The sequence below is a fragment of the Argiope bruennichi genome, chromosome 1 (assembly GCF_947563725.1).
Source record: "Argiope bruennichi chromosome 1, qqArgBrue1.1, whole genome shotgun sequence".
NCBI lineage: Eukaryota > Metazoa > Arthropoda > Arachnida > Araneae > Araneidae > Argiope > Argiope bruennichi.
The window spans coordinates 35,246,499-35,259,307 of NC_079151.1; the positions used below are offsets into that span (position 1 = coordinate 35,246,499).

The 12,809-nt window shown below is 28.5% G+C and overlaps 1 protein-coding gene across 1 annotated transcript; it reads right to left on the reverse strand.

Moving 5' to 3' along the window:
• Nucleotides 1-1,424: 1,424 nt before the first annotated feature.
• On the reverse strand, nt 1,425-10,564 carry LOC129972259 (endothelial zinc finger protein induced by tumor necrosis factor alpha-like). The gene is made up of 2 exons (XM_056086328.1): nt 10,429-10,564; nt 1,425-1,789 (listed from the first exon to the last, which is right to left on the reverse strand). Exons 1-2 carry the CDS (start codon nt 10,562-10,564, stop codon nt 1,608-1,610), a joined length of 318 nt encoding a protein of 105 aa, XP_055942303.1. The 3' UTR covers nt 1,425-1,607.
• Nucleotides 10,565-12,809: the final 2,245 nt, after the last annotated feature.

Consider the following 12,809-nt stretch of genomic DNA (forward strand, 5'->3'; position numbering starts at 1 on the left):
GAGAATCGGCCAACATCTATTTTTCATCCCCCTAAATGTTAGGGGTAGTCAATTATTAATTAAAAACTAACTTTCCCGCCAAAAAAATCTTCCATTTTCCCCACCGCCAACTTTTCCGCCAAAAAAATCTTCAATTTTCCCCAACGCCAAATGATTTAGGCTTTAGTTCTTTTTTTCTCCCAACAGTAATGAGGCTAGGGTTAAGATTTTTCGGCGGATTATTTCAAACGATTCTGTTTATTTTCTTAATGTTTTATGCATTTAAAATTAAACATTGTTAATTAATCCATGTTTCAGATTCATTCTGAAGTACTTTTGAATTAAAATAACACAGAATAAAGGAAATTAAAAATGTATAATCTGCATAGCGTTACCCCAACTGGCGTAGAAAAATTCACGCATTTGCGTTACGTAAAAGGCGAAGAAAATTCACGCATGCGCACTGTGTTCTGATCGTTGGCATGGCAACCATTATCAACGGACGATTTAAATTACTTTTAGGTTAGTTGTATGCTTTTGTAAGTAAATTGTATTTATGTTATATATTTTTTGTATATGCTTATAGTTTTAAGTACATCGTTTTTTAAGTAGTTTTTTTTAACCTGTTTACAATGATTTAAATTATTTTTAGGTTAGTTGCATGCTTTTGTAATTAAATTGTATTTATGTTAGTTATATATATATTTTTTATATATGCTTATAGTTTTAAGTACGTCGTTTTTTAAGTAGTTTTTTTTAACCTGTTTTCAATGATTTAAATTATTTTTAGGTTAGTTGCATGCTTTTGTAATTAAATTGTATTTATGTTAGTTATATATATATTTTTATATATGCTTATAGTTTTAAGTACATCGTTTTTTAAGTAGTTTTTTTAAACCTGTTTTCGACAGATTATTTTAAACGATTCATTTTATTTTCTGAGTGTTTGATGCATTTAAAATGAAACATTGTTAATGAATCGATCCATTCATGATGAATCTGAGAAAATTTTGTTGACAAATGCTTGAGATATTACATAAATTAAGAAAGATATTCTTTAGTGCCCATAAAGTTTAAACGCTCAGTGACTCTATTATCAGTAATCATATTATTAAAAAAATGCTTTGTTTCAGTAAAAAATATTGTTATATTAATTGCAGATTAATCCTTTACACTTTAATTTAAAGCATAAATTCTACGAGGGGTAACAGAAAATTAGAGAGATACATATCACGTTATGACTGAAGGCCTTTATAATATTATGAGTGAATTATATGACTATCAAAATTTGAAGTTTTAAAATATTTTGCTGAAGAATAAAATATTTTGCTGAAGAAGTTGGAATTGCATAAAATATTTAATTATTAAAATTTTAACGAACACTAAGATTGGCGAACCGGCTGGTCGCCAAAGGCGGCTAGTATTTGTATAATGAACTTCCACTTATATTCTAGCTTAGATTTCAAAAAGTTCAAAATTTCATTTTCAATGGATAATTTAAAAATCAATCAAAAGATGCATGTTCCGACTTTCCAAAGTCTTCATTCTTGTTAGATTTCCTTTTATATTAGAAAGAAACTGTTTAAAAATAATTACTATGGAATAAAATTTCGCTGAAGCTCCGCTGTTTAAATGTCTTCTTGCGGATGGGTACGTAAATGTTTCATTAAATTTCCTTTCCTGTTGAATGCTTTGTAACAGACATGGGGCTTTTCCTTTGTATGCGTACGTGTGTTTCCAGAAATTAGCTTTATCACTGAATCTATTGCCACAGATTTCACAAACATAAGGTGTTTCCTTTGCATGAATCCTTAAATGATGGTTTAATGTACCTTTCTTCGGTAAATGCTTTACAGCAAACTTCATAAACATAAGGTTCTACTCTTGTATGGATGCGCAAATGTTTTTTTAAAGACTGTCATAATGAAATATTTTTGTCACAGAATTCAGAAACATAAGGTTTGTCTATTGTATGAAAGCTTGTGTGCCTTTTTAAATAACTTCTTGTTTTGAATGCTTTATTACAAATTTCACAAACATAAGGTCGTTCTTTTGTATGAATGCTTGTGTGCCTTTGTAAATGACTTCTTCTTTTGAATGCTTTATTACAAACTTCACAAACATAAGGCATTTCTTTTGTATGAATACGTAAATGTACCTTTAAATTAGATGTGCGGGAGAATGCTTTATTACATACTTCACATGCATAAGGCTTTTCTTTTGTATGAGTTCGTAAATGTACCTTTAAATTAGATGTGCGGGAGAATGCTTTATTACATACTTCACATGCATAAGGCTTTTCTTTTGTATGAGTTCGTAAATGTTTCTTTAAATCATTTCTTGTTTTGAATGCTTTACCACAAGTTTCACATATATGGGGTTTGAAATTTGAATGACAAAATGAATGCTTATTGAAAGCATCCTTATTCCTGCAATTAAGTCCGCATATTTCACATTGAAATCTTCCTTCTTTCTGAGGAGCCGGCGAATGTATCTTAAGTTCTTCTTCCATATTTAATTCTACTGCACACACATAGCATGTGTAAATTTTCTCTGAAAGGAACAAATGATTTCTTGTACTTTCCTTGTAAATATTTTGTCAATTTTTTTCGAAGATAAAATTTGTTATCTCAGTGAAAAATTAATGCATTAACATTTTTCATTTTTATATATTACATTACATTCTTCAGACTGAAATATCTGTATCTCGTGATTTGATAACATTTGATCTATTCAGTGATTACAATTTGTTCTTTGACTAAATATAAAAAAAAATCATGCATTCCATTAATTCAATGACGATATTCCCAACTATTCAAAGATAGTTCTATCGCTCCGTTAATTTTTTTTACATCATTTTTTTAAAAAGATTTCGATCATCATTCCTTAAATTTGGAATAGTTTAGTTCTCCATATGTCTTCTTTAATGATTACTAAAAACAGAGCTTTGGATAATTATTATTTAAAAAAAAACGATTCCAATATTTACTAATTAAAAAAAATCTTACTTGTAACGACATCTAACTTTTTAATATTTGTAGAACTCATGTTTTGATCTTTATTAATCTTGAATTAAACGCTGCTGGAATGTATTGGAACAAATTCTATTATTCCAATGCACGATTAATCCGAGCATCTTTGTTAAAGTTTACGTGTCGTATAATAATATCAGTTAAATGAGAAATTTCCTACTTGTAACCGCAGACGTTTCCTCAGTAATTTTAGTACGCAAACCCCGAAGCATAGCAAGAGAAAAAAACGTTTTAAACAATGACTTCACGGTGTCTTTGAGTATGATCTTTGGGAAGATCGCGTTAGTACGAGTGCTAATTTTTATGGTTTCTAAAATTTTCATGCACAATTCTTGATCACAAAACATATTTTCCTTTATGCCTGTGCATCAAATGAATTGAGGTCATCGTCAGTAATGGACTCGTTATCGATTCAAATAGATCCCATTATTTAATTTCTATATCTTTATAAATGTGCTCATACATTCAGTTTTCTGTATGATTATAAAAGTTGCTCTTCTGTATGATTATAAAAGTTGTTTTCTGACTTTTTATTTATGGTCTAAATCTATACTTAATGCCCAGTCATGTTTAGATATTAAAATATTCTTCAGATGCTATTTTAACAGCAACTAACCGGCAATAAAAGCTTTAACTATAATAATTTCAGATTATTCAATCTTTTCCGTTGAAGAAGATTTGTGTTTTAGTGCACAGTTCTGCTTAGCAGCTATCGCAGAGTACCTAAAAATAATGAAATTCTAAGCATTAATGATTCTTTCGGTGAGGTCCTTCAAAAGTTGAACGGTTTTTTTTAAAAATTGTTTTATAAAAAAAAATGAAAAATATTGCATTTATTAATATCTTTAAGATAGGCAGATTGTATATAAAGTTAGACTTCATAAGATTTAAGCGTTATATATATTGTATCAAACAACATAAAATGCATTTCCTTTATACTATTTTTCTTACCAATGCCTTTATTTATGTTTTTGTGGAAATAGATGATGAAGCCAATGCTTTCGATGTTTATTATATTGTAATTAATTTCATGAAATATAATCCCTTTGCAATATTAGATCTTTTAAAATTATATTTAAATTGTGGGTGATGAACGCCACAGTCAAAATGCAAGCCTATTAATTAATGTTTTTATAATTAAATTATAATAATGACATTAACAATTTTTTCTATTTACCCCAAAAAATTAAATTAATTTTTGAAAATAGTTTAAAAATCATCACACTATTATTAATTAAGTGTTGATTACTAATATAACCGAAATGTTTGTCATTTAGAAATGGTGAAACTATTGATAGTAGAATCGCATCAAAATTCATTTTTGTCAGCACAAAACGGCTCAATTGTAATTCTGAAAATAATCCAGCTTAATATTGGTAAAAGAAGCAAAATCAACTGTACTCCGGGGTAAAGTTATATCTGGTCCGAAAGACTCGATTTTTGGTGCCCTTCCTCGCTTCATCTGAACAGAATTTCCAGGTCAATTATGAAAAATTTAGATTTTGGATCCTTTATCCTCCAAACTATAACCATATTTGGGTTCAATATTTATGTTTGACTTTCGAAGTGATTACTCCAAAGGTAACAGAGCTACACATATGACATTTAAAATTAGACTTTTGCACCAAAATATTTCACCAGCACAACATTGGGATACAGACAGTCAAAGTGAATTATAACTGTCTGTCCATCCATGCTCCCGTGAAGGTGATAGATTAATTAATCCACAATTATGGATTAATTTAGCATGTAGCGTAATTAGAAGCTATGTTTCAAATTTAAGTCAAATAAATCAATGTGGTAAATATTGGTAGAGTTATATATTCATGAAAAATCTAATGAAAATTCAGGGTAAGTTTGGGTATAATGATGAGCTTTTATATTCAGCTAATAAAATATAAATAACAATATTTAGCTTTAATTTACCGGTTGGAATAGCGTTAAATTCTGTTAACAGACAAACACAAACAATGAATCGAAAATCATGGAAAAATTACAAGAACAATTTTTGATTAACACCATTATATACAATTAGTACATAAAGAAATTCAAATGTAATGACTTAACCGTTATTAAACATCAGAGGTAACAAAATGTAAATTTCAAGAAAATGAGATATATGCCTAAGTTTCCTTTAAGAAACGCATTAGTTCCTGTTTTATCGGTGAAATATATATAAGGATATAATTTTTTATAACTCAGCTAAAAAAAATCATGCCGGAAAATTCGAAATCGGCGATAGCCTTCACACATGATATTCTTGTCAGAATTATGTTAATTCTGAAATAAATAAGAATCATACAGAATAGAATATAAAACTATTTTATTATAACAGCCATATAGATTATAACAATTATGTGCCAAGGCTAGATAACAAACTAGACGTAGGATTACTGCAGAATAAGTAAACATTCGCTACATTCTTTTCAGCAATAGCAGACCCAGTAAAACATCAAATTAAAATCCTTCTTTGTTAAATCATTCTTAAAATTCGTTAAGACATGCTAATAAGCAATTGGCTCATTTTAAATCAACAGTTAAAATAAGGTATTTTTAGATGGAAGCATCATCCAACTGAAAGTGCTTTATGGTATAAGTTTACCATAGACTTTTAGTGAACTAATTTATAAAGAATTTGTTATTTCTGTCAGAATGTGGTTGTTTTTTCAAGGATATTTAGTACACAAAATTCAGAACCAAAAATGGCAATTAAAAAATAATACCAAACAGTAGCCTAAATTATATTTAACCCAATTTTTATTCGTTTTTCAACACGTAACCAACTTTCTAATGAAAATGCTAACAGAGTTCTTTTTTTTCTGTGAAGTTCTATAATTTTTGAATAATAATATTTGACCAAACAAATAGCATTTCTTATCCACAACGAATTTTATTCCTCTTTTCGGCTATTGATTAATTACGCTTTCCAATCAGCATCAGCTAAAACAATAGACTTTTCTACTGTAGATTCTTTTTTTTATTTCGAAAAATAATAGTATGCAAGATTTTCGTGTCTTTCACATTCTCTTACCAGAATCATTCACGCTTAGGTACACTTTATAAGAATACATCGTAACCCTTTATGTCACAAGAATATGATTTCACGTTTTATAAATATTCAATGTTCGCTCTGATTTAAAATATCATGAAATGACTGCCATGATTCTGTAGAATATATTATGCTCCTCAGAGGACTTTTTCAAATCTTAACAGAAAGGATGAAGCCAAAAAAGTCAATCTTTCAACAGAGGTGATGGGCCTACTTGAATACTTTAGATGTGTTGATATGAAAACTGAATAATGTTATGTCTACTGTTTGTTTCAGTATCCAGAAACTACTACTTTTCGAAGATTCTACCTCGTTAAGGTGTGAGAGGCTAAAAGATGCTCATTTTCGGAATTCTTCATGAATCTTGACCTTGACTTCTGTACCATTAAATTTTTTGTTCAGATTCTTTCTAAGTGTATGCCAGTATCGTGTCGTTTCTGGCCGTACTATTTTACTGTTATTCAAATTGCTTGTTTATACTGTTTGTTTAAATGTCAAAGAAGGCTTTCAGGAGTTGCACGAAAAATATTTTATATAAATTAGTAAAGATGATCGAGGTTATCTATCACTGTCCTTTTCGTTATTATATGCTTTCTGTTCTACTTTCGTATTTCCCCGACGAAATTGCAGGAATTTGGAGCTGACTTGTTCTTTTAGAAGCAACTATAACGAAATATATACAAACGTAATTTTCTTAAATTCAATTATGTATCAAAAGGCACACAAAGCAGTTTTACAAAAACACAGTTAGAAAGCTATAAAACCTTTTTATCACATTGTAAAAATATTTGAAGTTTGCAATGGTTTAAAACATTATTAAATTATGACTATGACTCTGAAGAATATATTTTGCTGCACAGAGGAATTTTTTCAAGTCCTAACAGAAATCGTGAATCTAATAAAGTCATTCATTCAGAAGAGGTGATACTCCTACTTGTATAGTTTATACAGCTTTTATCTTCATACGGCTAATGTTATGCTCCTTTACATCATCTACTTCTACTCCTGAAAGAAAATTCCACAAAAAAGTATTTTAGAATGCATTGTAAAAGATAATATTTTCGGAGTAGAGCTTCATCGATAACTAAATAAATATATATTTAAAATAATGTCTTGGAAATCGCATACCCTAAAGTGTAGTGCAAGAAAGATAGAAAATAGTATGCAATAATTGCCTCCAGCTTTTGAACAAAATCATTCAAATATAATTATTTATCTATTCATTTTGTGATTGCAACAAAATAAAGAAAAAATAAGCGACATAGGGGAAGGAATTTGATGCAAGATTTATTATTCGATATATATTTCGAAGCTAACCGATTGACAAGTAAACACTCTGCTCATTCCTGTTCGTTATTAATAAAGAAATAACAAAACAAGCGCAGTATGTTCGGGGATTGAATTTTATTATTTTATTGAAACAAAATTGTACAACTGCCTTCGAACTTAATTTATTACAGAATAGTCTGTTAATTTGACAGAACTTAGAGAAAGTGAAAAATAAAAGCAAAATAAGGAGTGAGATTTTCATATTGAAATTATTTATATCAAATTTTTAAACCAATCCAAACATTGATACAAATTTTTATGAAATCAATCAACGCATAATGTCTCTTTCAAAGTTTTTATGCGAAATTTTCCACTCGAAAACAATGAAAAAGAGGAATGGATTCACATACCGAAATCAACAAAAAAAAAATTATGTCGGGTTTTATTAGTTATATACAAATATTTGGAAAAACTTTGAAATATATTCACTAATAAAATTAATACTAATTAAGTTTAACTTTAAAATTTTGGTATGCAAATTACTTAAATATACTTTTTGTACAGCTCTAAATTGGCCAACTTTAAGCAGGGAATAGATTCTTTTTCCAACTTTGCAAAAACTCTCATTGAAATATTTACTGAAGTCATTGCATTCATATTCATGCATATTAATATGAAAATAAAGCATTGTATAAGTGCTATACTGAATAAGCCACACTAAGGTTAGAATATAAAAACATTTATTTAAAACAAAAATTGGATTAAGATCATTGTCACATTAAAATGAACATTTACAAACATATATATCGTAGTAATAAATACGATGGTAGTAAGTAGTAATATTTTCATTACGACAGCAGTTTATCGAGTGAAATGCTTTTTCTTAAAATCCTGATGATAAACATGCTTATATCTGATCATTTAAGACAGTTTTTTAACGGTAAATGTGTTGTCAGAGCATACTTCAAAGGGTTGAATGAAATTATTAACATCACGCAGCATTTATTCCAAGAGGCCAGCCAGAGGTGATATAATGTTATGATCTATGAGGATTAGCTCATCCGAGGACTTGTAGAGTATCATCCTGAGGAGTTTCCGCTGTAAATATAGAAACTGAAAAATAAATTACTATATCAAAAAATAATCGATTGAAAAATTTATTTAAAAATTATTATATGAAATTTAATTAAAAATTATATAATTATTACAAATATGTATAACGTTTATTACAAAAACACAATAAACATTTATGGTGGAAATTACCATATCAAAAAATAACCGATTGGAGTATTTATTTAAAAATAAAATTACCGGAAATTTCAAATACATTATTTGTCAAATTCAAATTAAAATCACGGTTACCTAATCTTATACAACTTGCGACTCATTTTTTAGAAACAAAATCCATAGCCGCCTCCTGCATCCTATTTTTATTTTCCTGAAACACACATCTTTTTTCCCAAAGAGGTTTCATGATTCTAAATGGAAGTCTTATGCGGAAAGAATCAACATTAAGCAGAATAGATTGATAACGATTTTAAGAGCACAACATAATTTTGCAAATAGTAGAAATAACACACATATTTAGTAGTATGTCTCAGCCACCACGAAATATGAAAACATTTTAGAATCTCTTGTCTAAATCCTTAAAAGTAAGTATAAGGAAAATAGCAAAAATAACTCAAAAGTTATTTTAAAAGGCTTAGATAAAACTGACAATTTTTATTCAATAATAATTAAAACATCTATAATAAAATAATCTACGAAATTAAAAATTAATCGCTAAAAAGTAATTATAAGACTATACAATATATACAAAAAAGGGGCTCAATAAAAAGCATGAAACAATCGTTATTATGCAGCATCGAATTTCCAATTACAAATTCGGACAAGCTCATTTAGCACAACAGATCTCGGAGGAAGAAATCGACTCTATAAATGTTAGAAATTAATGTTAAGTGAAATGATTAAAGTAAAAAATAAAATGACATCCACAAATTCTAGGAAAGAAATTACCATTTTTTCATATCATTGTGGCGACTTTTTAATGTATTATTTAAAATAAATTCATACGAGTTTTGACAGTCCCGAACATTTTAAAAATACACTCATCGTTGTCTTTGCAAAGACAGTTGGCTTTATAAGGAGTCAAAATAGCTCAAATAATATTAGCATGTAATTAAAGATAAGCATAATCTGAATTGAAAAGATTACCTGCTCAGCACTGAACAATCAAATCACAATTTCCATTGTCTAATTCGAATCTAATGCAGACTGTGCTTTAAAAAAATACAGTTTTCATTGACTCTGAATTTAAAACCATTCAAACTAATTACTTTGTGCTTAAGAATCATGCTTATTCACTATTTTCCCATATTAGGTTTTCAAAGCAGCTATATTATAGTTTGTTGCGGTAAAATGAATTCGGGTTCAGGATAAATTAAATCTTTTTTGTCATATAAAATAAAAACTTGATGATAAGTGCATTGTCGGTTATGGAAAGCAAGAAATTTATCCACGCTGGATGAACAAAATTGTATGAGCAATGCTTAATTTATCCTTGTCGGTTATATAAAGTATTGGAATTTATCTAGGTTTTATCCGTTTATCAAAACCAAATGATTCCTTCAGTATGTTCCTCGATATATCTGTATAATGAAATTATCATATATATTCTAGCTCAGATTTCAAAAATTTTAAATTTTCATTTTTAGCCGATGATTTAAAAATTAATAAAAAGTTTCATTTTCCACTGAAGGGATTTCCAGTTTCTTCATTATTGTTAGATTTCCTGTTTGAACTATCCTTTGATAATTTTTTGAAATAATTAACTATCAATAAAATTTCGCCGAAGCTCCGCAGGTTAAATCTCTTTTTCTGGATGGCTGCGTAAATGTTTCAGTAAATTGCTTTTCTTGCTGTATGCTTTGCCACATACTTCGCAGACATAGGGCTTTTCTTTTGTATGCGTACGTAAGTGCGTTTTTAAATTACTTATTTGAGAGAATTTATTGCCACAGACTTCACAGACATAAGGTTTTTCTTTTGTATGCGTGCGTAAATGCGTTTTAAAATAACTTATTTGAGAAAAATTTTTGCCACAGATCTCACAGGCATAAGGTTTGTCCTTTGTATGCGTACGTAAGTGAATGGCTAATGTGCTTCTATCAGTGAATGCTTTACTACAAACTTCACAAACGTAAGGCTTTTCTTTTGTATGAATGCGTGCATGCATTTTTAAATTACTTCTTCTTTTGAACGCTTTTCCACAAGTTTCACAAATATGTGGTTTCAAGTTTGAATGACAAATTAAATGACGATTTAATGCTTTTCTGTTGCTACAGTTTAATCCACATATTTCACACTGAAATCTTCGTTCTTCCTGAGAAGCCGGCGTATTTTTATTTAGTTCTTCTTCCATATTTAATTCTACTCCATATATATAGCATACATAAGTTTTCTCTGAAACGAATAGATAATCGCTTATTCCTTGTACTATTCTTTGTAAATATTTCGTCAAGTTTTTTCGAATATGAAATTTTCATCTCAGTGAAAAAGTAACTACATTAACATTTTTTCATCTTTATATGCTACATTTCACCTTTCAGCCTGAAATATTCATACCTCGTGATTTGATAACCATTCTTTAGATTTTGTTCCTTGATCAAAAAAAAAAAAAAAAAAAAAAAAATCAGACATAAAATTAAATGACGATAATTCCAATTATTCAAAGATAGTTCTATCGCTGATTGAAATTTTGATTTTTTACCGCATTCCTTCTAAAAAGATTTCTATCAGCATTCTTTTAATTTGGAATATTGCAGTATACATATTTCTTCTTTAATGGTTATAAAAACGCAGATTTGAATTTGGATCATATAAAAAAGGCTCCAAATGTTACTTATTTAAAAAAAAAACCTTATTTGTATCTTTTTAAAAGTTGTAAAAACAGATGCCTTGACCTGTTATTAATCTTAAATGTAAACAGTGCAGAATATAAACGAACACATTCTGTTATTCCAATCCGTTAGTAACCACAGATTCCTTGTTAAAATTTACATGTCATAAAATCCTATCTGTTAAATGAGAAATCTTCTTCTTACAATCGCAGAAGTTCTTTGAGCAATTATTGTATGCAATTCAAGAAGCATAGTAAGAGAAAAAAGAATTGTCATGCACAATGATTTCACGGCGTCTTTGTGTATAATCTTTGGGAAGTTCTTGTTAATGTTTTAACTAGTTTTACGGCTTCTGTAGTTTTCATACATATCTCGATCACAAACCATATGCCTTTGTATCAAATCAATTTAGGTAGTCGTTAGCAATGTACTCATTGGCAATTCAAATAGATCCCATTATTTTTTTTCTATACCGTTATAAATGGGCTAGTATATTCAATAGGAAAACACTTTTATATGAAAAAAAGAATTATATTTTTGTTTTTTTTATCTTAATTAAATTAGTCCGAAAGGTGGCCCAAATATATATATAGTGTCAGTCCCATTTTCCATATTTTGATAAAAAAACATTCTTCATATACTAACTAAACTGCCACGAAACAAGATTAGAAGCTTTAAATATAGTTGTTTCAAATTATTCGAAATTCTTCTCTCAGAAAGGTCCATTCTTCAATGCACAGTTCTCCTTTCTGGCTGTCGCGTATTCTCTAAAAATAATGAAATTCTAAGCATTATGACTCAGTCAGTCTGATTGTTTGAAAGTGGAGCATTTTTTTTTAATTTAAAAAGAAAAATATTATATTTACTGAATACGTTAAGATAGGGATATTATAGAGAAATTTAGAATTCATTCGATTTCAGCATTTGGTTTATTGTATCAAATAACAAAAATGCATTTCATTTATGCTATTTTTTTATCAGAAATTAATACCTATACTTATTGTCTTGAAAAAAAATGATGGGACCGTTGCCAATGATATTTCATTATACTGTAATTAATTTTCATGAACCATAATCCCTTTTCAATTATCGGTGTTTTGAAATTATATTTAAAGTTTGGGTGATGACGGCGACAGTCAAAATTCTAAACGATTAATAACTAAATTATAATAATTACATTAGCAATCTTTTATATTTACTGAAAGAATTACATTTTTTTCAAAATGATTTCTCAATTATCACATTATTGCTAATTCAGAGATTATTAGATTATTACTAATTGAAATGTTTGAAATTTAGGAATAGTGAAACTATTGGTAGAATGGACACAAATTTCGTATACATCAGCGCTTTCCAACTCTGTTGCAATTTTGAAAATAATACAGCTTTATTCGCTAGTGAAGTAAAAAAAAAATTCAGAGTAAAGTAATATCAGGTCTGAAATATTTGATTTCTCATACCATCCTCTACCTTTAATCAGAACATTCCAGGAATTAATCTGGAATGTGATAATTTAATTATTATGATTAAAAATTTAAGACTTTCTACTATCTCCATAATTTAAACCTTCTTGATTTTCTT